The sequence below is a fragment of the Protopterus annectens genome, chromosome 12.part0 (assembly GCF_019279795.1).
Source record: "Protopterus annectens isolate FY-2018-M chromosome 12.part0, PAN1.0, whole genome shotgun sequence".
Taxonomy (NCBI): domain Eukaryota; kingdom Metazoa; phylum Chordata; order Ceratodontiformes; family Protopteridae; genus Protopterus; species Protopterus annectens.
In genome coordinates this window covers 613,518,038-613,545,992 of record NC_056746.1, presented here as the reverse complement: position 1 = coordinate 613,545,992, position 27,955 = coordinate 613,518,038, and the positions used below count along the sequence as shown (strand labels likewise).

General features: G+C 38.2%; 1 protein-coding gene across 1 annotated transcript in view; it reads right to left on the bottom strand.

The window, feature by feature from the left end:
- Positions 1-2,144: 2,144 nt before the first annotated feature.
- Positions 2,145-27,955, bottom strand: part of LOC122816198 — a 402,987-nt gene continuing 377,176 nt past the window's right edge. Inside the window, exons 15-17 of the mRNA XM_044088949.1 lie at positions 3,318-3,480; positions 3,118-3,219; positions 2,145-2,150 (exon numbers count right to left, since the gene is read on the bottom strand). Of these exons, the coding sequence (XP_043944884.1) occupies positions 2,145-2,150; positions 3,118-3,219; positions 3,318-3,480 (271 nt within the window). The remainder of the gene's footprint in view (positions 2,151-3,117; positions 3,220-3,317; positions 3,481-27,955) is intronic.

Here is a 27,955-nt window from a genome sequence, read left to right as displayed (position 1 = left end):
AAGTATCAGATGGTATAATAATAAAAAGAAATCTTGGGATAAGGAATTGTTAGATATTCAAAGTAAATTAGACTCTTATAAACATAATAATAAAGCAAATATTATGGATAAGAAAGTCATTGAAGAAATAAACAAACTAAATGAGAAATACAAAGAAATTTTAACTCATAAAGTTAAAATAACTTTTTTGTCTTACTCATAAGCCCCCCCAACTTACACATAGACTAAAAAAAAACAAAAAGGTTGAATAAGCAAAATCATATCAAAGAAATTTTCTCTAAGGAAAAAGAAGAATGTTTCTAGTCTACCAGAAATACTAGATGAATTTAGAAATCACTTTCACAAAATTAATCATAATAACATTAACATGGAACCTAAAGATAAAATAAAGGAATTTATAACCACAAACATGAATAAAAACTTAATAAACTACAGATTAAACTATTGGATAAAAGTATTTCATATACAGAGGTTGTTACACAAATAAACAAGCTTAAATCAAACAAAGCACCAGGTAATGATGCTATTATACAGATATATAAAATTATTTCTAAAAAAGTATACTCATTAATATAATAAGGTTTTTTTTTTGGCCCAAAAGGAGCTAATAACCCCCCCCCCCCAACTTGGCAATATACATTTATTACGCCAATTTTAAAACCTAATAAAGACCCAACTAGATGTACTCATATCTAACCCATCTCATTACTTAATGTTGATTATAAAATGTTTATGAGTATTTTTGCTGATAGATTGAAGACAATCATCCCTGGCATTATAGATATAGACTCAGACAGGCTTCATTGTAAATATAAATACTTTGATATTATAAGGAGAACTCTAACATTAATTGATTTTGCAAATAGGAAAAGAAAGATTTAACACTTATTTGTCTTGATATAAGTTCAGCATTTGATTCAGTAAGTTGGGACTACTTGTTAGATGCATTTGTAAATCTAATTGAGCATCTATACAAAGGAACATTGGCTTATATTAGGAACATATGTCTCACAAAAAATACCCATTTTAAAGGTACAAACAGTGTCCACTCTCTCCACTATTATTCACTTTAATAATGGAGCCTTGGGCTAATTTGATCAGAAACAGTACTGACATAGAGGGATTTGAAATAGATGAAAATACAACATCTAAAATTCAACTCTTTGCAGATGATGTTCTAATTACATCAGCAGGATCTAATTCTTCTATGCATTCTCTATTTGATAAAATGATGAATTTTAAAAGTATTTCTGGTTTAATTTTCAATGAAGAAAAAACTAAAATACTACCTATATACACACAAAAAATGTACTCATTAGTGATTTTACTAAATATGTACCCAATTCAGGTCAGATAACTTATCTAGGTATAATATTAACTAAAGATATTAAATCTATTATACATAATAATTATAATACCTGTCTTCTTAATATACAAAATCTTTTCAATACCTGGAATAATATGTTTTTTTACTATGGAAGAGAGACTTACAATTATTAAAATGATAATATTCCCCAAGATATTATACTTAATACAATCAATAATACTCCCACCTACAAAAATAATTATCAAGAAATTGAATACACTAATGTTACATTTCCTATGGGCACCTAATAGACCTAGGATTGCATTAAAGAAACATACTAATAGCTGGTCTCAAGGGGTATTTCTTTTCCAGACTTTAATTTATATACTATCTCTTCTATTGTAAAAGTTATTACTTTGTTAATAGATCAGTCATATGTTGCAAAATGGAAAGATTACTGGGAGCTAATTAGTATTCACTTCATGAAAATCTCCTTAACACATAAAAATATGATTGTAAATAACTCCATGCTATGGTTACTAAAAGAATTTTGTACTTCACCTATTACACCTAAATATATAGTTAGTTACCCATTAAACATTATTATTAGTTATCGTAACTTTGTATTCATGCATCCTAAATATAAGGAATGGAATTTTATTATATTCCCTATAATGTATACTCGGGGTATGCTTTTGTCATCCACTTCTGAAGGAACTCATTTAGCTACAGATAATGATCTAAAGTACTGGTATCAGTTGATATCTGATAATAAAGTTAAAAATCTAGATCTCTTAAAACAAGAATTTGATCTAAGAGAAACTTGCTGGTTGGAAGTTCAGACCTTTAGACAACATCTCATTGATAAAATTGATCTAATGTCTATAACAGTTAAAGAATCTATCCCAACACTGATTGATTACTTGATATTAAATTTACAACATAAAGTTTCTGATAAAGGTAAGCTTTCATACATACATAAAATTATCAGACAAGAAACTTTTTACAGTGTAGATACCTACTGGAATTATTTCATTTCCATTAATAGTGACCCACCAAATCAACAAGATAAACAATATATATTGGAATCTGCCTATAAAACTACGTCTTCCATTGTCTGGAGACTTTTTACATGGAAATTTTTACATAGATCATTTTATACACCTTCGATGATGAATAAAATAAATAATAAAGATAATCTATGTAAAAGATGTAATGTAGAAATTAATGCTGACTGGGCTCATATGTTTTATGACTGTATAAAATTGAAAGAATATTGGAAGTCAATTAATGAATTTTTGCAGGCTCTTTTTACAGATAATTTCATTATTTCTAAATCTCTTATATTATTCAACACACCTGTACCTCAAAGTGTTAAAAAGGTTAAGCTTCCCTTGTTATGGTCTATTCTAGCAGTGGCTAGAAAAATAATAACCAGAAATTGGATTTCAGATACACCTCCTTTGTTCAATGAATTTAAAAATGTTATGACTATAGTGTGCCATATGGAATTGATGACAATAAAATCAAGAACTACTAGAAAAACATCTTATTATATTGTATGGGATAATTTACAAAACTTGTTAAAAAAATCTTAACTTCAATAGCATGGTATTTTAGTTTAATTAATTGATCTGATTGTAGTGGATGTCTTTGTAAATACTTTGGTTATTTTGTTGAATGTTATAATCATATCTATTTTAATTACTTGTATAAAATTGTTATGATATTTCTCTTGTATGTTAAAAACAATAAACTTGTTTTAAAAAAAAAAGAAAATAGTGCTGTATTTTTTTAAAGAAAAATTTTACACTACCTTCAGTAGAAAGTTGACGTTTCCGAATTGGTCCTATTGAGATAGTCACATTATTGTTGCTGTTTTCAGGGTTTGAAGATCTCATGCCAGAGCAAACCTGTCAATATGATCTCTATCATTAGAGAGCTCTTTAATGGCAAAAAATAATTTTTCATTTTTTTTTGTGAAAATATGTATTTAAGAAGAACACCTTACCGGCACACATGATCCAACAGTTATATCACAGAGGCTTATTTCACAGTGTAGGTAAACTTCTGGATAATTCCCAACAAACTTAAACATTTGCACAGAGAACCTTCCTTGCAGGGATAATCCATTTTCCACAACAGCTATAGTACTGTCTTGCTTATTTGGACAGCTGTTAAAAAAATACATGTTCGAATATTATTAGATTATCAGCACAATGTCATGCAATATCATTTGTTTATAGGTTTACATCTGTTAAAAACAATAATAAATATACTTGAAAAAAGATGGCTTTGGTAAGTATTGTTTTTTGTATCTAGGCAAACATTTCATGCTGCCTATAATTGGTTAAAACATTAAAGATAGGAAGTTTGCAAAGATGCTTTATTCTACCACAGTGCAGAACACTTGATAAAACAAAAGCAGCTTATAACAACTATATCATACAAGCAAAACAAACAAAAAGACATCTCTTTCTGATAAATTACATTATATTTCATAACAAATGCTGCATGCTGAAGTAATAAAATACAGCAGTAAATAAGCAAATCCAGTTACTGTGTTCACTTCCATCACAATTATTTGTTTTTCATTGTGTGTAGCAGCAGTAATCAGAGTTGTCATTTCTTCAACAGCAGCTTGAATTCCTGGTTTAGCTGTGTTGATTTTTTACTCTATGTATTGCATCCCATCGCAAGTCCCAGTCTAAGTCTTTGAAGTTGGAGACTGAAATACAGACTTTATTCACATCTCTCTCAAATAAAAAAGTTGTTTTGCTCCAGTAATGACAGATTATTTTATCTGTTTCAGTGCCTTCTCTCCTCACTCAACACAGTGATACATATATCTGTTCACGTCCCATCCTTCAGTTTGATTCATTGTTTACTCACAGAATTGAGCTATCAATGCCTTGTCTATGTTCTGACATAGAACTTAACTAAATAACCAATACTTCCAAGTATTTTGGTATAGCAGGATAACTCATAGTTCTGCCACATATTGTGCCATTAATCGTTTCTACTGCCATGCCAGTTTATCCTGAGAGAACATTATCACAACTTTACACTTCCCAGAAGTCATCAAAACCCATCTATTACAATATCTAAACTCTGAAATGTAATGCAATCATTGGAGTTATTTTACATACCTGTATAAGTAATATAAGATTATAATCCACTGGTAATATGGAAATATTCTTGAATTCCTGGTACAGTACTTGTAAAAGCTTATCATTTATACATGTATTCATTCGATTAGACCTTTTTTTATTAGTAATAGAAATACTATGTTTACAAGCTCTGCAAATAAACATGCTTCATAGTATACTGTTCTGGGGATGATATAATTCTGGATACAAAAATGAAGGTAGCAATATAGTTTTACAGTTAACATCATAAGATGAAGTGATTTATCACCCACAATAAATTAAAGTTTAAATTCTCTGAAACTTTTTTTGCATACCAAAACAGTCTCATTTAAATATTCAGGTGTTTCATTATTAAAAATAGTGCAAATCTCTTAGTTCATTTTTACAGAAATATATATCTCTGGATTTTTTTTTTATTTGCATTGCTTGTATGACAGCATTGATGTATAGACCATGAAGACACTGACTGTTATTAATCTGTGGCATACATTTTGCTAAATAAACTTTTGTAGTATTGTCTGATCACATAATATTTCTTTCTGCTTGGTTTCTGCTTTCTGACTTGTTTTTTTTTTTTTAGAAAAGTAGGCTGTTAGAGGTGTGACATCCCACAGTTGCTGGGATGTCAATGAGTTAAGACTGGTCCTATTACTCAGCATTATATACAATTTCATTATAGTTTTATTGTATTTCTAGTACACCTCTGTAAATTGGTAATATCCTGTAAGGCCATCTCAGTTAACAAAATATAGCACTAAATAACAACTAAAATATTTAATTGAAGAATTTATACTGCGCGCACCTAAGCAGGAGCATTTCTGGGTCATACCAAGTGCATATTTAGTTGTTTCATATTTTAATACAGATCTTTTAAATAATTTGCTCACAGCAAGATCAAGCTGGAATTTGATTCTGGCATTTGAATTGAATTTGTTTTGTAATACAATCTTAGAATAACAGTGCAAAAGTGAGGGTACTTGTCTCTTCTATGGAAATGTGGCATTTAAGTTACTTTTTACTCTGTGCACATAAGCAACAGCATTACTCTGGAGTCAAAAAGAGTTACACAGACAATGTAGTAATGATTGTGTAAAGTATAAAGGTGGAAATCTATGCTGACGTTAAAGTCTATACTCTAAATTCTTCACTTCAATTGATTTCCTTTCCCTAAGTTTATCATGGTCATAGTGACAGGAGATGGAGGGAGGCACACCAGATGTTCCTGTCCACACTTACAGACTCCTGCTCATGATAAGAAATCCTAAGCATTCCTGTACCCATTTCATGACATAATTGCATCACCATGACAATGGCCTGCCACAAAGACTCATTCTACTTGGCCATTCCTAGTACAACTGCAGTGAGAATGATCCAGTGGGAATCCCTATAAGAAAATCTAAATCATCTCATGAAGCTTCACTTGGTAAAACAGACCAGTGGCATTAATGTGAGGCTGTCTTGGATCTCTGACCTCCTAGTTCTGTTCCAAAGATTAAGCCCAGTGATCCCGCAGAGAAACCTAATTTCTGCCACTGTGACATGTGGCCTTATTCATTCATTCACTCACTGCCCATAGCCCTTGACCATAGTCAAAGATGAGAATGTTAGACTGAAGAGTGAACTGTCAACTTTCCCTAAGATCTCTGCTTCTGCTTCCCAAGGACAGGCCAGTTTTGTGGTTGCCAGGCTGGAATCAGTCTCATAATCTACTTTGTTAGTTGCATGTTGCCATTAGTCATCATGTATGATCAGCATCTCACTATCTTTAAACTCTTTGTCCAAGAATAGCAGTCTAAAGAAAGCATTCAGCTGATGTAGGAGAGCATGACTCTGTCAGAGTTAGAACTGCTGCACCAAATTTATTTTGATTTTATTTTTTTATATTGAACTTAACGGGAGTAGAACACTGATCCCATTGGACCTATTTCAGTCTCAGCCCAGGGCAAACACAACAGATACATGTCAGTATATGCAGAGTGAATGACAAAAGACAATATATGTTGCTGTGTCTTTCGGCTTTTTCTGGTTAGGGGTTGCCACAGCAGAACTCTGGTCTGCTAATGATTGGCAGTTGATTTTTACATGCCGAGTTGCCATCCCTGACACACAACCTTCAACGAAGGTACACCCATTTATGCATGTCTCCATGCAGAAGACACTCTAGCTGAAAATCGAACCAGACAGCGTCTTACTGTGAGGCGACAATGCTACCGCAGCACTACCATACATATGTTATATATAAAGTGAATATAATAATTGGCTTGAAGTTGTAAAGGCAATAGTAAAATGACATTATATATAGAGTGACAGATAAAACACAATGTACACAGGCATACAGAGTGCAAATCACAGTTGGCACATGGAAAGAATCACAATCAAATGCAAAGTCAGAGTAAGATATATGGAGGGAAGAAGAGTATGAAGAGGCCAAATTATATAACTAGAGAGACAGCAGTTGCATTTCCTACAGTTTTGAAATGTATTTTTATTTCTGACTGGAAAATGGAGTAAGCAAAATGATCTTTCTTGGTAAGTTTAAATAGCTGAGAGGCAATTAGAAAGTCAGCACATCGTTTTACAGGTAACCAGATAGCTTTTCAATGGTTTTGCAGTGATGCCCATTTCTAAAGGAGAGACAGCTGAATCTGCAAATGGCATTTTTAGATAGACTGAATGGTGGATACATTTATTTTAGAGGCTGCAGCAATTAGATGGAAGTAATATTCTAGCCGAGCCAGTAATATACCTTTACCTATAGCATTTCTACATGATCTGGATAGAAAGGGGAGACTCTATTAGCCCAGAACAGAGGAGAGTTACTTTTTTTGCATGTGTAGTCCAGCTGGGGTTGAAAATTTAGGAAGGGGTCCAACCAAATCCATAGGTATTTGAATGAAGTGACATTTTCAATAGTATTCTTAAGATGATAAAGGATTGTTAGAGGCCTGGTGACAGAAGTGAGCTTTTTCTTGGTGCCAAAAAGCATTGTTCTATTTTTTTTTTTTTTTTTTTTTGAGGAGCTTAGCAATAATTGTTTAGCACTGACCAACCGAATAATCAAATAATGCTGCTCTGTGATTTATTACAGAAAGATATGAGTTTTCGCGATATGTTTAAATATGGATGTTGGATATGAAAACTAATAGGACAGTGGTCACTGAAAGATGGTGGATTGATGGTGATGCTCAAGATAAAAGAAAGTTTAATAGTTAATATGAGATCTATGAGAGAGTGCAAGGTGTGTTGAGGTTGAGCCTAGAAGGTGGAGACATGAGCTGGGTGAGGTTGAATTCTATCAGAAGAGTGTTTGGGTCACTTGAAAATGGGATTGAACAGGTTGAGATTGAAGTCTCCAAGTATAACAAGATTTTTGATATTATTTGTGGAGGAAATTAATTATTTTAGTATGTTAGTTAGTTTGGGATGTGAGGAGATAGATAAGCTACAGCAAGTGTAATATGGTATTCTTTTGGGAGGGAATGGATACAAGCAGCCAATTAGAATGATTATTTTTGTCTGATTTCCTTGAACAAGTAGATGGATACTTAAGTCTGACTTCAACAGAAGGAGAGTTCCACCTCCTTGTCTTGTGCCTGGTCTGGGGTCAAATGACCCCTGGAGATTGTAGAGCATTACAGAGTGGACAGGGACATACATCAGCAAATTGTGGAGCTGTGCCGGCATTGCCTCACATATAGAACAAACAGAGGGAAACCCATCCCAATGGATACTAAGGTATGTGTAGCCTTAAGAATACTAGCTACAGGTACTCTCCAACCCCCTACTGAGGATATCATGGGGGTGTCACAGGCATCTGCATCCAGAGTACTCCATCAGTTCCTGGATGCTATGCTACCACATGTCCGTGAACACATCCACTTCCCTAACACCTGTGAGGAATTCACCAGCAATATGTGTCTCTTCCACCATGTAGCTGAATACCCGCAGGTACTGGATGCCATACACCACATGCACATCCACATCAAAGCACCACCTGGTGAGCAGGGTACGGTCTACATCAACCACAAGTGCTTGCCTTCCATCAACTGCCAGGTTGTGTGCAATGCCCAGGGCATTATCATGCAAGTGTGTGCTGGCAGCTCTGGAAGCTATCATGACTCCCACATCTGGAATTCCTCACAGCTGTATCAGGGGTTTACCAGGGGGGACATCCCAATTGGCCATCTAGTGGGGGAAGCTGGTTATGCACTGGAGCCATGGCTGATGACACCCATCAGAAGTGCACACACCCCCGAACAAGAATGCCATAATGAGGCACATGCACAAACCAGGATCATTATAGAGTGTGTGTTTGGGATGCTCAAGTCACAGTTCCACTGCCTTGACATATCCGGTGGAGCCTTGCAGTACTCTTCAGCTACATGTGGACAAATGTTCACAGTATGTGCCATGCTACACAGTATGTATAACAACATGGGGAGGGGACACACAGCCCACCATCATTGCCAAGGTCACCACAGGCACAGAGGGACTTAGAGGAGGAACTTCCTGAGCCTGCCACTAGAGGCAGACAGTGGCATGTCCAGTATGCCTATGCCTTGGCAAAGAGGCAACGCATAGCACACACACTGACACTATAGGTACCCAAGGACTGATACCTCTCTCTGACTCGCACATACAGTAGAAGGGATGCCAAACATGACACTACCTGTACTTTACCATGTATAGAGAGTGTACCGTGTGGGTCCCACATAGTCAGCCCTCCAGCACCATTCTCAAAACCACCCCAGACACAAGGTATGTCACCCTTACTATCAATTACTGACTGGAGTACTATATTCTGATAGTTATATCTATAGTTATATATGGATGCAAGCATGAAAGTGAATCGGTTGGCCAAATGAGATAGCAGCAGATAGCTGACAGCTATGTGGGACAGCATGAAATCCATAACCAATACTGTTGTCCCCACACTAGGCAGTAGTACTCAGGGTGACAACTCCCGCTGCAGTACATGTGGTGGCTCGACTAACTGTGGGTGTCCACAGGTCACACATATGGATGTCAATGAGCATTTCCATTCCTACCCCTCAGCCTCACCCAACAGGACAGGTGTAGACGACCGGAAATAAAGGACTGGCAATGCTTCACAAATGTTGGCAATGGTGAACAGCCCCCCTACAGACCTACACAGACATTCTACAACAGGTCTGGCAGTTGCAGTATAGCTCTGAAGAGTAAGATGTCTGAAACTGACATGTATGCCATTACAATCTAACTTGAGTACTCCACAGATATGCCTCCAATCAGCAAGAAAGGGTACAATACAAAACTAAATGGAAGCAAACAGAGTTATAACTGAAATACCAGTGGAGTCAGTGCAAATGTGGAAAGTTGTCAGGTGTGCCCACCCAACCCAATCTATAAATGGCAGTAACATGTGAGTTTGTAGAGTAATATCAGTGGAGCACAGATTGCCTGAACTGTCCCAATCAACATGATAATTGGTGTATGTCCACTATAATGTGTCTCAGTGGCCTAGGTACAGTACTGTATTTGACAGGGCCATGTTCCAACAACTGCAGTGCCAACCAATCTGCTTCTTAGCTACATCTACAGCAGCTGGGAAGGCCACAGAAGTATCTCACAAAGAGGATTACTGGCCTCAAACAAATGCCCTACACTGACCATTTCAAAAAACTCCAGCTTTACCCCATAGCATATTGCCTACTCCGAGGTGATCTCTGCCTAACATATAAAGCTATGTCAAACCCAGAGCTGTTGGACATGCTACACCTAAAGAAATCCCAGTCCCTCCGAGCTACACGCTCTTGGGACCCATACCTTGTCACCACAATAAACAGGACATGCTGGAGGGATAGATTCCTGTCCCAGAGACTTCCCATACTCTGGAACAGGCTACCCATCTATGTCAAGCAAAGTTCTTCATTAGCACTCTTCAAGAAAAATCTTGATGAGTGAATGGGAAATAGGAAATACACCCCGGGGATCACTTCTGTGTCTCTGCTCAACAGTGGCACAGGAAAATAATTTTCTTGGGTGGTGTAAGCCAGGGAACCTTATTGGCTAGGCTTATATAGGCCCTTGGGCCAATAGCCTAGTACCTACCTGTGAACCTATGTTACTAGTTGTACACACTCACTGTCCAGATGTCAATATGTGTTACTGTCAGAAAGCTGGACAGGCTATGAACAGGGGCTCATACATAGAAAGAGTACAAAGGTGGAAGAACTCTTATGCAGTGCTTAGAAAATAACTATGAACTGCACACACCTTTGGAATTAAATATAGAGGTTAGCATCACATTAGTTGTCTGTCTAATATGAAATTCTGGTTGTCTGCCCAATCACTGGCAGCCCACATAAACCACAGTTATAAAGTAATGAGACACTGCTGATGTCCACATACAAGACAGGAGAAGGAAAAGGTCTTAGTCATATCTGTGAGTCAGGTGCCATAAGCTTCCATATCACACACACTCAGTCCAACCCCCACAACAGCCACAGGTATTTCATCAGTCATATCCTTGCTGTTGTGAATGATTACAGAATCAGCACACTTCTTTTATGGAATACAAGCAGGATGCCGCAAGCTGACATGTTGTCTGATGCAGGTGTGTCCCTAGCTGTAGGTAGCACCCTGGACACATCCAGACTGATGCATCACTATGAACTAGAAGGATTGCCAGGAACACCTCATCCACTTGCCCACATCACCCCAGGGAAATCCACTGGCTTGCAGCCTGGTAACATATGAGTGACAAAATGCAGTGGCCTGCTTCACTCTCATGTGGCCTACAGGCCTCTGGCAAATGCCCATGGCTCACCCATAGTGTCATCATATGCTTCACCAAAGTTCCATCATACAGAATGTCATAGGCTCCTAAATAAAAACATAACACATTAAGCAGAAAACAAATCCAAGGCCATGCTAACAAATGCCAGTAGCATGCCTCTCCATGTCCTAGTGAAAGAATTGTTGACCAAGACATAAATACTGCTGTAATAAAGGTCAAACTTTAGAAATACATCTGAGATATTGCTACCATACTGGTGGGAAAAGGATATAATTACAGAGGGGGAGGCATAAATGCATGGATATTATGGAGTGTATGAAGTCTGAAACTCAAATGTTTGCTCATACTTCCCCCTGACTGCAGACCCATGAATGCATAACCACAAACCTGCTTGTAAACAACAATGTGAAGGGAAATCCACCAGATATACGAGTCCTGCCTTTGGATAACCTTTCCAAATCTGTACAACTGAGAGGTATGCCCACAGCAGAATATGGCCATTCAGTTAAGTTGAGAAATGCACAGGAAGGGGATACCCAGCCAGCTTAGCACCAAGGTGCTGGGTCATTTACACAGACCCATGACTCAATTGTCTATAGCTACCCCTCCACAATGGTAGGATTGTGCTACAATGTCTAGTCCTTGCCTCACAATACTGATCTCTGAGGCATTGCTCTTATATTTCCCTGGTAAATAACTGTGAGCAAACAATGATATCTGTCAGTAGTTGATGACACAATATATTACACTGTAAAACAGAACATATGTCCAACAGTCTATGCTAAAACAGAACATGTTACACAAGCAACACAGACAGTAATAGGAAATGTAATTACACACAGTATCCCCCCCCCCCATGTTTGGACCAATTGTACCTCCATATTGGCAACCTATCTACAGATATCCTGCAAAAATAGCTTGCTAGGTGTAGCTGTAGTGCACAAAACCATGGAATGGAGTACAACTCTCCCTGGAATGGATTCTCACAAGCAATATAGAAGTTCATACTGGGCATGCCCCTACACTTAGAGAATGGATCCCCACACTCAATATAGAAGGTCTTACTGGGCATGCTCCTACAAGCCCATGTCTGACATCACAGTGGACCATAGATATCTGTTATCTGCAGATGTCTGTGCACACACACCAAAATGTAAACTGTTTGGTCTTCACACACACACACACACACACACACACACACACACACACACACACACACACACACACACACTGGACAGGAAAACCCACAGCCAGCTGTAGGTGACAGATATGTGGTAAGTCCCCATCTGTTTTGTATGATACGCACATATATCTAAGGCCAACATACAATAATAATTCAAACATACACACACACATACACATGGGGAAGAGAGACACAGACAATGAGAGAGACAGTACCATTGTGAAGCCTTTCCCACCCAGTACACATCCCATAGTTCCACTCTACACTATCTGCTGATGTATGTCATCTTAGATGTACCTTCAGACAAGGCTTAAGTCTGTAAGTTCAATAGCGCAGGCAATAAATCCATAACTTCCTAAATCAAATAAATAGATCGGTAGGGTTTCAAATCTCGGTCCTGGCAATTGTGTGCATGTGGGGATTGCTATTTTACTCCATCCCCACCCAGTACACATCCCATTACCCAATATCAGAACATGTGCTGCAGTCAGTCACTGTACAAATTCCTTTTGTTAGCCCTCGGCCCTATAGGCTCTGTTATACTTCTGATAACTGTGTAACAGTAGAGTACCAATAACTATTTATGTAGCAATCCTAATCACAGTCCTGTCAAATGGAAAGATGTGCCTGTTTGTGTGTGTGTTCATAGGTTAATGATTTTGAGGCCATGCCCACATACTCCTTTTTACATTGCCCTCTGTTATCACTGCTGCTGATGTCACTCACCGTTAAGGATACCTGTGGACAACTCTTAAATATGTAAGCTTCATGGCGTGTCTGACAAATGCATAATACTATAGTGCAGTAAACTTGTTAGGTAGGAGTTCTAATCTCAGTCCTGGTAAATGTAAAAGTGTGTTTGTTTGTGTGAACGTGTCTGTAATTGTAGAGATGTGATTGTGAGCCCATTGGCAGTTACTACACTTCCCTTTCCCCTCCTTTATCCTCAGGCTGATGTCACTCACCTTTAAAGATACTTTGGACAGCACTCAACTATGTAAGTGTCGTGCCGCATGTAATAAATATTTAATACTATAGTGCAGTAAACTAGTTAGGTAGGCTTTGAAGCTCGGTCCTGGCAAGTGTGTGTGTGTGTCTCTGCCTGTGGTTGGGTCATTAACATTGTGATCCATATCTATTGGGGGTGGGTTTTGTTACACTTTTGTGTGGTCCACCTAGCAAACTACCAAATGTCCACTGTACAGGGACCACTTTTGTGGTAGCTGTGGACACTCTTCAGTCCTATAATCTGTCATGTGATATTACTATAGAACAATATGGAGTCCAAAACAAGATATGTGGCCCTTGTAGTCCTGTGATACAATTCCACACTCAGGAATCGTAGACAAACACATTCATTTGTTCATTAATCCCTATATCACTAAGTGGTCTGCAAATGGGCTCACATATGGATCTCACAGTGTGAAAGAAGTGGACTACATGTCAGACTGCAAAATGGTCATGAGTTGTGTCAGACTGCCAAACAATCATTTGTGGAGTACCACAGGTTCCTGTCCTGTGTCCAGTCTTGTGTGTTGTGTGTGGCTCTGATATCCAGCCCAACAGGATTGAATTGTGGTTAGCAATGTTTGCAGATAGTTGCTAATTGGGGGGGGTCTGTTTACATCCCCACATTATGTTAACATCCTGCATAAAGTTACCGTTGACACCTCTACCTGTTGTCAGAACACTGGCCTTAGTCTCATTGTCAAAAAATGTGTCCCAATCCCTTGTTGAATCAATGTGTTGTCCAAAAATGACCACATTGGTGGTAGTCCAATGAAGACAGATGTCCTTATAAGAGGTCTGTGAACACAGCTTGACAGCAACCTCTCTTTTGACCACCACACTGCCACTGTGGACAGAAAGGCCTTCCATGTGGCACATTGCATAACTAAGGGTGTGTCATCCAGGAATGAAGAGGTCAATGTCTTCCTCTACTCCCTGCTCATTAGTCCAATCAGCAGCTCTAGTGACCCATTTGCCATGTAACTCAGTAGAAACCTTCAACAACTGGGTAGGCTGCAAGTGTACCTGACATGTATGACTCTAGGTATGAAACACCAGTCTGATATGGAAAGAGCCCAAACCCTCTGAGTGTTCCTGGTCACATCTTGCCTACTTACAGGCAGTTCCTGCTTGACTGACAATACCATGTCTTCCCAGGTGTGTTACAGATGCCACAGCTAGGAAACCACAATCCGTATGCACCACATGCCATGGATACTGCAACCGCATTACCACATTCAGCAGAACATGTTTGGGGACAGGTCCATAACCCAGACAATGGCCACGTTATGCAATATATGTTGCATACATGTCAATCAAAGCACCTTACTGTCCCTCTTCAAGAGAAATCCAGATGAGTGGATGGTGAATATAACTGTCACCCTGGGGATCACACAAGTGGCAGTAGTCGATAGATGGTATGTGACAAATGTCAGGTACCATGATACCAGTGTACTCACATGCCCTACTCTTCTCATATGTCCATGGACATTAGCCTGGTACACACCCAGGGACACATGCACCAATGGACCTCAGTACTGACAAATGTGTCTGTATGCATTACTGAGTATAACAGTGTTTGTGAGTTTGTAAACTTGTAGTTGAAAATACTTTGAGGACCTTCTCAACCACTACACCCCCCAGTGCTATAGGGCTGCTGCTGTACTGCACTGTAAAGGTACCTTGTGGCATCCTTCACCTTATGGTCTACCTTGATCTTGCATTGCCAACATAACACTGTTCCACCAATGAGTAGACAGGTGTGGTTTACCCTCTGAGCTCTGACATATGTTAGTATGTGTGTGTATGTGTTTGCAAGTGTGAGTGAGTATGCATATTTGTAGGAGACAGCATTCCGAGGCCCAATTCTCTAAATACACTGCACAGTGCTATACATTACAAAGGATGGTAATGTTGCTCACCTTAGGAGAGCCATAAGACAAGCTTCACTCTACTGGCTCTGTGGCATGTGTGATAAATGCATGTCAGTGTAATAGCAATAATTACATAGGCAGGCAAAGGTTTGAATTTCATTCCTGGTAAATGTGTGATCGTGGGTTTGAATAGCAACCTCCAAAAGAAACAGAACCAGTAAGAATGTTGAACCACACTTTATTAACAGTTGTTAAGCACCTTTGTTTAACAAAACTTCATCAGAACAACAAATTCACACTTAAAAAACTCCCAGTATATACCCCTATTCAAAATCACATGGTGTTGTTAATTGATTAAAACTTAAAGTTACATACACTTAAAAATATAAAGTTAATACTGTGTATAAACATCATAAATAGTCTGTTTAAATATTCCTATAAAATATTTCATATCTAAATGTATTATTATATAAAATTATAACATTGATGTCACCTTATGCCATAATGTATAAGCTTTAATAGGGGGGTAATGGAACAACCATCATTTAATCCAGGGTGGTTGTAGGCATTAAGAATAATTTGTCATCTCAACTCACTCCTGTCAAAGTGCTCATCCATAATCCACCCTTGTAAATCTTTTTGACTTGCTCAATAATTAAAAAATTTAAATTGTGATTACCAAACTTTTCCACATGTCTATAAAGTGCATTTGTGGACTTTTTTATTTCTAATATCTAAAATGTGTTTGTAAATTTGTCTTTTAAAAGGTTTACTAGTTTTTCCAACATAATAAGCTGGACACTGGTTACACTGTACTAAATAGACCACATTGGATGTATTACATGAATAACAGCCCTTTACATTGTATTTCCTTTTTCTTATATAAAAGGTGTTTGTAGGATTTATATAGGGACATGTAGAACAACAACCATATGTTTTAGTACCAAAACAAATTTTCTTGTTCGTGTTCTGAAATTTCCTCTCCAGTCTCATCTTTAAAGATCTGTCCTTTCTGTATACCACTATTGGTGTTGGACCTAATTTTTCCAACAAATCATCATTTTTCAAAAACAAAGCCCACTTTTTGCATATACTCTTAAAAATTGTTGACCTGTCCAAGTTAAAAGTGGTGATAAAACTTAATGTATAATTGTTATTCACATTCACAGAATCATCTCCAATCACAATTTCCATTCTTTGCTGTCCTAATATAGGTGCATAAAAAAAATTTCTCTCTTCATAAATACTTCCTGATACACCCTATTCAACAATTCTTTGGGGTATATGCTTTTACTAAACATGTCCACCGCTTTATTTGCTTCTTTTGTGAACTGTTCTTTTTTAGAAACCATTTTGGCAACAAGTACCAGCTGCCCCTTAAGCGCAGCCTTCTTTTGATGACTAGGGTGCCAACTTGAATAATGTAAGTAAGTGTTTGAAAAGGTGGGTTTTCTATATAAATTAGAGTAAAAACAATGATTGTTGTAATAATTTCCGACCTCCACATCTAGAAAGGAAAGTTGATCTATATGATATTCAGAAGAGAATTTCAAAAATTCAACTGTATTATTTACATATACTAAAAATCCTTTTAATTGTTCTTCAGTGCTGGTCCAATAAATAAAAATATCATCCAAAATTCTGATGTTTAAAGACCAACAAGTAGAATATTCACTATGCAAAATGTATTCTGCCTCCACTGGGTCATGACATGATTGGCAAAATTGGAGGCACACAGCCCCCATTGCCACTCCAGTAGTCTGTCTATATGTTTGGCCTTCAAAATATATAACATTTTTTTAAGACTGCCTCCATTAATGTTACACAAGCATTTACCATGACATTACTCATTGTACTAGTAGAAAAAAGTTGTTGTTCAAACCATGATAAACCTGTAGTATGCGGTATTACAGAAAAAAGGTCATGAACATCCATGGTCACAAAAATTCCTGTGCTACATTAGGGAACAGTATTAAACTTTTCTAGAAACTGCCATGAATCCTTCAAGATATTAATATTATTAGAAATACCCTTCTTGATTTTAGTATCAATCCACTGTGCAATATAATATGTCTTTGACCTGCATCCATGTACTATTGGTCTAAAAGGAGGATTTTCAAGGCCCTTATGTATTTTCAGAATACCAAATATACTTGCTAGTGCAGGTTTTTTGTTTAACATAAAGACATGGTCATCTTTAGTAATTTCACCCTGTAAAAGCATGTCTTCTAATAACAAATCAATTCTACAGAATGCAACGTTAATTTCATTGTGTGAAACTTCGGAATACTTCTCAGTAAAAAGCAATGTTGTTGTTGTATCTTTCGGCTTTTCCCAGTTAGGGGTCGCCACAGCGGAACTCCGGTCCGCTAATGATTGGCAGTAGATTTTTACATGCTGGCTTGCCGGGCCTAATGCACAACCTTCAACAAAGGAATACCCATTCATGCATGTCGCCACACAGAAGATGCTCTAACTGAGAATCAAACAGGCAACGTCTAACTGTGAAGCAAAAACGCTACCGCAGCACCACCACCACAGTAACAGCAATGTATTAATTTGATATTGATAATCTACTGAATTCATAACTACCACCCCTCCCCCTTTATCAGGTTTCATCACCCTGATATCAAAATCATCAGTTAATTCATGTAACAATACATTTTCATGTTCAGTAACATTTGAATATTCAACCTCATTTCTTTTGTCAACTATTTGGCGAATATCAAATTCACAGATTTTTTTCAACGGCTGAAATAACATTGTTGAGGAGTGGGTTAAATATACTGGAACAATGTAAATTATTCTGTTTACTCTGCTCATTAGCAAATAACAGTTTAAAATTAATTTTCCTAGTATACAATTTCAAGTCACATATTGCGGCCACATTTGCTTTTCGGGTTTGCACAAAAATGAAACCCTTTGAAAGAATGTCAACATGTCCAGTATTTAATAGTTTTGAAGAATAATTATATATCTTGAAGTCGTCTACAGTATTTTCAATAATGTTAGGCATAATAGTACTTTACAGTTGAAATTTCATCTGAGCCTATCGCTTTGCTCTGTTGCATAAAAATCTTTAAAGGCTGTCCCATATCCAAATTAGAGAAAGAGTATCCACCAGAATCATCGTTTATAAGATTCACCACCGATAGTAGCTGATGGTTTGCTTGGGTCAGGCTCCTTGCTGAAAATGTGCGTTATGTTGCCGCCATGAGGGAAGCTGCTTCTTCCGGTTTTGATTCTGAATCCGTTCGGAACGTCGTGGGCCCGTCCCTTCTAAAGGGATAGGTTGATTTATAACCTACTGTGTTCTTACATCATGGATGTTCTCTTGTCCCTGATTAATTCTGTGTCACTCGTTATCATGATAATCTAGTGGTGGTGGATATACTCTGTTTTGTGAATATAACTTTATATCACGTTTGATTTTATTAGGTTCATAGGTTAGTACTAGGCTAACTGCCTTTGTGGGCCATTTTAAGCCTAGCCAATTACCTCATTTAAGAATGAAACCCTGCACCTTTGGTTTATAAGGCAAACACCTTAACCATTATGCCAACCTCCCACCCTTGGCAATAACCAATTGGGATAATGCCATAGTTGCAAACCCTTTGGTACCTGCGACAGTTCAATATTCTTCTGTAAATAGTTATTTTCTAACTGGAGCTGCTTATATTCAAATAGGGTCTTTTCAAATAAATCCAATTAGTCAGCCATATTCATTTTATGATCAAAGATTTTTATACAAAAATTCATTCGCCAAAAAAAAATATTCTGAAATTCTCTATTATACTGGTCAAAGGATAAGTCAGAATGGATGGTGTTGTTTAATTCAGTAAGCTTCTGATCAAGCACCTCAATCCATATATTATTATATTTAATCATTAGTCTCATCAGATCACACCCGGCTCTATCAAATAGTGATTGTAATTCAGTAAGGAATTCAGGGTTTGTAGCAGCCCCATTGGGATAACGCCATAGTCACAAACCCTTTGGTACCTGCGACAGTTCAATATTCTTCTGTAAATAGTTATTTTCTAAATGGAGCCGCTTATATTCAAGTAGGGTCTTTTCAAATAAATCCAGTTGGTCAGCCATAGTCACAGTAGCTTCTGTCTCAGTAGTGTTGTTGTTAACAGCAATACCATCGAGATTAAAAGTGAAATTATTTATTTTCCAGTCACATACATCTCTTGAGGGAACTGCATCCATATTAACCCTCAAATTTTTCCTGTTAGACACTTGAGTTAGGGGCAAACCCAAAGAGTCAGCGAACATACCTTGAGTTGCTGCCGTGTTATTGCCATTAACTTGTCGGGCAATAACTGATAATTGTTGGTTTACTTATAACAGTAATGCAGACACATCTCCAGGATTTTCAGACTGCTGGCTCTCCATAGAAGTAAACTCCCAACAATTTAAACTCCAAAAGCATGTAGAAGGTACAAATCAGGAACACAGTTGAATAGCAACCTCCAAAAGAACCAGAACCAGTAAGAATGTTGAACCACACATTATTAACAGTTGTTAAGCGCTTTTGTTTAACAAAACTTCATCAGAACAACAAATTCACACTTAAAAATCTCCCAGTATAGACCCCTATTCAAAATCACATGGTGTTGTTAATTGATTAAAACAAAGTTATATACACTTAAAATATAAAGTTAATACTGTGTATAGACATCATAAATAGATAGTCTGTTTAAATATTCATATAAAATATTTCATATCCAAATGTATTATTGTATAAAATTATAACATTTAAGTCACCTTATGCCATGGGGTGGGGTGCTGGGTATAATATATTTACACCATGGTACCCCAGTACATGTCCCAAGGTCCACTGTATGAAGACCGCTGCCACCATCAACCATACATGTGCTGTGTGCCAAAACTTTGTAACAGTATAGATTGAATGACAAGATAGGCAGGGCTGCTAACCGCAGGTGTGGCAAATGTGTGTATGGCTATATCTGTGTTGGTCATTGTGTATATTTCTGTAGCTGATAGTATTTCCTGGCCATTCTCACCCAGGACATATCCCATTGCCATACTGGTCAAGGCCAGTGGATGTTGTTCACCTTAGAGGGACTGTGGAGCACACTTCACCCTACTTTCTCTATGGCATGTTCAATAAATGCAGAGCACTTAAATAGCAAGTCCTAGGGAAGTAGTGGTTCAGATCTCAGTTGTTCCAAGTGTATGTTTGTGTGTGGGAGATCAGTATTCTGACTGTGTGTGTTTGAGTAACAAATGCGGTCATGGTTTACAGTTTTACACCATTGTACTCCCAGCACATGTGCTGTCCTATGTCCATGTGGCTGATGCCTAACTCCCGCCACATGCTGTGGCACAGACATCCCACAGTTGACGATTGCCACCATCTCACCCAGCCATCTATCTTTGACCTCAGCTTAATAACGGTGGGCATCCCCAAGATCAAATATGTTGCCACACATAGCATGGAGAGTTGCATTTGTGACCCTGAGAATATTCCAGTGTTAGATTTGACACATGCCTGTGCCTTCATGACAGTCCAAAACATGTGTCTGGTGACACCTGCTGTGGCACTTGTGGCAGGGCCATGATGGGCAGCAGTCCACCTATGAGCACCCCTGTCCATCCACTTGTGTGGATTCTGCCAGTTCTCTGGCTACAGAAGGTGTATACACACTATATAGTTCTCTTAGATTTACATGAAAAATATGTGCATCATACTCATATTCACAGGTAGCATATGGATATGTACAGTGTATCCCTGTAGCTGGCCGAGCAATGGCATAGTCAGTTGTGTTTGACATAGACTCCAGTGTTTGTCATGTGTGAGCTGTCCTTTCCTGGGGTGAATTAGGGTCCTGAGCTGTGTTCTATGTCACAGCAGAGAGAGGCAGATGCTATGGCCATAGGTGCTGTTTAGCAGGTCATCAATACAGCAAGTCTCGCTCAGACATAAATCTGTCAAAATAATATTTCCCATTATTAGAAAATACATACTACATTCACTTATATGCTGACTTGTTTCACATACCTTTTTATTGTTTCACACTGCACTGGATTGTAGCAGCAGGTTGCTCCACGTCTTTCTGTTTCCCAACGTGGAGCACTGATAAACATATGTTTGGAATAGGTATCTACATGCCCTTTGTAGGAAATGCTCTTGACCAGGTGATGGCCTGTGCACCAATTTGTGTCCCTCACTTGCTAATTGCATGCAGAGCAGCTGGGTAGTTCATCCAATAGCCAATGTCATGACAACACACTCCTATAATTGAGTACTTAATGTGGGCATTGTCCCTTTGCCTTGGCTCTGAGGAACACATACTGGAGGTGTATGGCTACTGAATGTTACACACAGCAGGTGGGAATAACCCTTACAACAAGACTTGTGGAGACAGGCCAAATAAATGGCGGAGAAGGTTACAGACTTAGGGACCAAATGTGAGTATTGCTGTTATATTGTGTGAATACTGCTAGTTTTACAGGCTTTGTGTGTACATGCTCTTTCTGCATGCATGTCAGTCTGACAAAGTTATGTGTCTGCATAGCTCTGAACTGTAGGCCTATCAACATAATGGCCAGAGGTTTGCCTGTTATGTTTTGTGTGTTACCCAGAAAGATGTTGTCCTTGCCAAATCAGTGGCATACTGCAGTCATTGCTGACAGTAAATGGCAACATCCATATGTGTTTCTGACTTCCTAGCCCTCCAAATAGAGGTGTTGCAACCAACCCTGTAACACCAGCAGCATTCTCAGTGTATAACAGCAATATATCAAATACGGCCCTGTGTTTGGATCTCTGTCCTCCACTTATATGATAGGCTTTGTCCAGTTGTCATACAGTAGAAGGTAGATAGGTATGGTCTATCAGTATTTAGTGCTGACATTCCTGCTATCATTCCAGTGATGTTGTGGAATAAGACACATCACATGAACTAGGGGCCATACATATGAGTGCAAAGGCTGGACAGCATGTAGAACCCTGTACATTCAAGAGGTGGGTCTGTGGAATAGTAGGACATGCCTTAGAAGCAGTCTGTTAGAACATGTGAGAGATATTAGTTATTACATGGACAAACATTTTATAGCTGTTACTTGTCATACATTTCACCATGGGGACTGTAGTGGGTTACAATGTACTTTTCTGGAAAAGGTCTGTTTCCCAGTTTCATCAAACAGTTAGAACCATTGTTATGTGAAAAATCAATGTACATGGTATCATTTGATACTGTAGCCCCTAGGGGGTTAACTGAGGAGTGTAACTGGAGGCTGTTTAAGAACATACTCAATTAAGTGTCAATTGCTTCCTGTATTTCAGGCAATTATGTTTTGTAATGCTGTAATACTTGATGGCAAAACACAGTAAAACATTTGTGTGTATCGATGGCTGGTTGTCTGTTGTTTTACTATCCTCAGTCATTTTAGTTATATTGCTAAGAGGTCAGTGTATGTCTGGCCATTGTGTATGGCATATCCTGATTTTGTCGTAGTGTACTGTGTACTTATTAGTTGTACTGTGTAGGGGGACAGTAGATGTCAGAGGCATGGGTCCCTTTGTATCATTATCAATGTGTTAGTATGTCCATAGACGACTGGTCCCCCCACTTCATCTGGTGTGCTCAAGAATTGTACCTAGGTGCTCTTGGCTCTGACAGTGCTGCAAGTTATTGACAACTAAATCAGTACTGATTCCACAGTCTTCCTCCCCTATGATAAACCAACTGCACTGCATGCTATGGTTAAGAACATCATAAAATAGTACAACTCAGATGGCTTAGTGGTTATATGCTTTGACTATTGTATACAGGTTCCTGGATTTAAGACCTGCAAGGGCTTATATCTTGTTGCAGGCCAGGTGTATATTATTTCCTTTACATAACATTCCTATATGTGCTGCCATTACAATAGCAAGGGGTGTGATTACACTGTATGGGACACGTGTATACATGGGTTGTTGGACATGTGATATGCACTCACACATCTATTGTACACCAGCTACACTACATGGAGACGCATATAATATACCAGACATTTGGCTATTAAATAATACTAATTAGTTTACTTTCATGTAACTAGTCTAGTCCAGACACAGAATTGCTGTATCCAGGACTGTATGCTAGCTTCTGAGTGTTGCCCACGTCTGCTCTTCAATTTGTCACTTAGACATGCCAATTCTCTCCTCTCCTGCACTTTCAATAGCGCATTACTTTAGCATTTTACTAAATGTCTTATAGCAAGTATTTTACCACACAAATGTGCTAACAGCACTAAGCGTTCTATGAGGAAACAGCTCCAGTAATTATTATTAATGGCCACCCCTCCAGGCATGTCTACAGGTCAGTTCTCTGTGCTTTCACTTATTAACCTGCTGAACTTGGCCATCCTGAGGCAATGTTGCAACTGCCTCATGCACACTGACAACTGTCACCTCTTACCTCTCTACACTCAGACTTGCAAGAGATACACCTATACATCCAAACTGGAAGATACACACTCCCCAGCCAAGAACAAAATATTTGGTCAAGAGGAGTCGATCAACACTTGCACCACACTACATGGAACACAAAGCACTCCAGAAAACACACCAGCATCGCCTTCATATAAAAACACAAACCACACACCCGCCTTTGTGGAGGCTCTCAATGAAAAGCTGCACAAACAGCAGAGACCTCCAAGGTGGACATTTACTCCACCACCACCACACAACACTAATCACAAGACACATATGTCTCCTAAACAGTGTGCCACTCAACCAAAGCACCTAAGGCAAAACAGCATGGCCAAAACAATAGGCAAAATTAACTTGATAGTGAGAAACAGTGATGTCCCACTCACTATGTCATAAAAAGAGAAAGTGACAGTCAGCTGGCTGTTGGCACCAGGATTCACCACATAACACACACTGAGGTCCTCCAACAACAGGTACACATATGACTCTGTCATTGTACATGTGGATGTGACTGTCCTAAGACATATCTCCCTGGACTATATGGAAACAGACATGGAGGAGCCCGCCAGGAGTCATATGTGTACCTGTTGTTGGGGGTACAGGATGTTTTAACCCCAATGATTCACCCCGGACGATTTGCCCCTGACCTATTCGGCCCTGGGCAGTTGGACCCCAGTAAAAAAATGTAACGTAAGTGAAGCCAAAGCACATCAAAGCAAAAATAGAAATGAAAGACTGTCTAAACATTCTTAAAATTGGTTTAGAAAGTATTTCTTTTCTGTTTATGTGCATCGACTACACTTACTTTAAACACAGCATTAACTAGTCCGGAGTTTCTGTATAACGATAACTTCTGGAATTGCTTGAAATCATAGATGGAAGTTATAGGTGCTCACAGTACTACTGGACCTGTGAGTAGATTTTAGGAAGCATCCCAACTTTCTTACCCTGTCTATTGTGTCTCATTTTGCTTATCCAGAAGTAGCATATTCTACTAGAATAGTGCATTATGGGGCTGTGGATGATTTTACTACACAGGAAAAATGTGTGAGGTGCCCGCAGTGCTTATGGTAGTGGGACTGCTTGTTTTGCTACTAGATTGCAGTTCCCAGGTCCAGCATTATGGTAAATACCACTGACTTCAGTTTCTTATTTTTCTTTTCCTTTTCATTTTTTTTTTTGTTTGTTTTTTAATGTACCTGCTTGTGTCACTTCCAGACACCTTATTTTCACCCAGTTTGTTTTCTCTGAAGTCATAAACTTCGGTGTCCTTATTAGTTTTTCTGTGGTGAGGATTTCTGCATTTGAAATGGTAATTCAGCCATGTATTTTTGTTTTTTAAATGCTTTACTTTGCATTTCCCACGGTGAATCTAAGCTGTGAGATTTCAATCCGTATTGCTATCTTTTTAAGTTGTCTGCATTCTTTTCCATTTAGGTCACTGCAGCCGACTTTTTATTACGGAGCTTATAAACTGTTTTAAAGCATTACAGAGCTGTGGACTGTGGTAGTAAACTTCCACATATCTGGGGGAGGGCTCCATTTTCTTTAATGTTCAGTGTCGCGCTTGATATACAGTGTTTAACTAATGTTACCATATAATGAAAATCTCCAAGATTTTATATTTGCTAGTGTTTGTCTTTGGTACTCTATCAGCAGTTGGCATAATGAGTAAGATGTTTACCTATAAACAGAATGTTATAAAGTATGTTATAAAGTAACAGTAGTCATAATATGTTAAAACATAACACTAGTTATTATATGTTAAAGATCTTAAATGCTATATTTATACTAACCAATGTAATAATTAAACAAAATAAAATTATTATTAAAAAATATATTTACAATGAAAAATTAACAGTGTTATTATTGAATAATTTATTAATTAATAACTTAATGATAAAGCACTTAAAAGAATATATTTGGGGTCAATTAGTCCGGGGTCAAACTGTCCACTAAAAATTATATAAATATATATATATATATATATATATATATATATATATATATATATATATATATATATATAAATATATATATATATATATATATATATATATATATATTTATATATATATACATACATGAAATTGTATACAAATGCATTAGGGTCGAACCGTCCGGGTGCAAACAATCCAGGGTCGAATAGTCCTGCTTCCCACAGTACAAGCTGAAAACGATTGATCTCAACAATTGGCTACATCTCTGGTATCATATTAAGGGCTTCCACTATCTGTGCACCTGGGATGACATGTTTGACAGACCGTGATCCTTTGCCACAAATGTCCTGCATCTGTCTCCCCTGGGCTTCCAGACACTGGCCAAGGCTCTTGCTACCCCTATAGTGGCTTTTTTAGGCAGTGTTCCAAAGATCACATTACCACTGTAACAGCTGCAAACAAATGTAATCCGAGGATTATGCTGCTCAACACTAGAGGTCTACATTTAAAAATGCACTCACTGAAAGCACTCTTTAAACTGGACAACATTGACATTTGTGCTGCAAGAGGGAACTGTTTCAAGGCAGCAGGAAGCACACCTGCACTACCAGGCTATCATTCCTTCCACACCTGTGTGGCCCGGAAGTTGGGCTGCAGCTGCAATGGTGGTGGTGTTTCAATATTCATAACAGATGCACACACCTGCAGACTGTTCACACAACATAATGCATCTGAGATACTTCAGGTGCAGCTAGCATTGGCTAAGACAGTAATACAGGTCATAGCCTGCTGTAGCTCCACAAACATCGCCCAAGATTCACACTCCCCATTCTTAAGCACCCTGGGGAATATTAGGTTCCAAACTAACACTCTCATACTGGCCAACATCAACTACCCCACCATTAACTGGAAAAACTACTCATGCACCAATACACTTGGCCAATGCTTTCTGGGATTCATTGATTCCAATGCCCTGGACATGCTCGTTCTTACTCTCACTAGAGGTATCCACATCCTTGACCTGGTCATTACTAATATGGGCGCATGTTGCTCTACACCAATAGTCAACTCCTCCCTGGTCAGTTACTAATGCAAACTAATCACATTGGAAATCCACATCCCTCCCACCACCCCACAAAAGTAACCACCATGAAATCTTCTCCAAAGCTAACGTTGGGCATATTCAAACAGAGGTGGCTAACTGCATGGCACCCATGCAGATGGAGACTAGTTGCATGACTGCAGAATCTTACACCAATGCACTGTACGAACACACACACAAATGCATAGATCTCATCATACACAGTACAACCAAGATGCTCTCCTCAGAAAAGAGGAAGCCAATCTGGTGGTCTGCTGCGATAAAGAAACCCTACAACAGAAGGAGGAACTTCATATGGAATAAGGTGAAGTCCCAAGTCTGGGAATACTCCCGTATCAGCCTCAACCAAAGGTTGAGATCTCTCATCAACACCTGTTAAGGTAGCTATGAAAACATGATTGCAGGAGATAGTGAAGACAACTACAAGGCCTTCAATAGTAATGTATAGAATCTCCACAGCATAGTAGCATAACCATCAGATTATGTATGCTTGTATCTGTTAAGGTGGTGCTTTCTTTTGGCTTACAGATATTCACCCTAAAATGCACTACGGTGATATTTCTGTCAATATATGTTAGCAGGAACAGTGTTACTACAACCTTCTCAGCTTACCTACTCACATCATTTAGATATGTCTCTATTGTCATGCCTTTGTCCCCCCACGTTGCCTGGCTTGTGCCAGATTCACTGCACTACAGGGTTGTGAGCATATCTCTCCAATGCCAGGCTGTAGTTGCATGTTGTATGGCTGCTGTATGGCAGCTAACTGCTGTATGTGCTGTTGCTTCCATTAAACTTGAATTATCTGGCTTGCCATATGGACTGACTTTTTGAAAGTATTCTGGAGGAGAATATTTATGTTGGACCTTTGGTGTGTGTGTGTGTGTGTGTGTGTGTGTGTGTGTGTGTGTGTGTGTGTGTGTGTGTGTGTGTGTGTGTGTGTATATATATATATATATATATATATATATATATATATATATAGATATATATATATATATAAGTATATGTATATATATATATATATATATATATATATATATATATATATATATATATATATATATATATATATATATATATGTATATATGGGTCTATCTGACTACGTCGACAAGTCAGAACGCCGACAGCGAGAACACCGCCAGAAGATCAAACGGAGAAGACC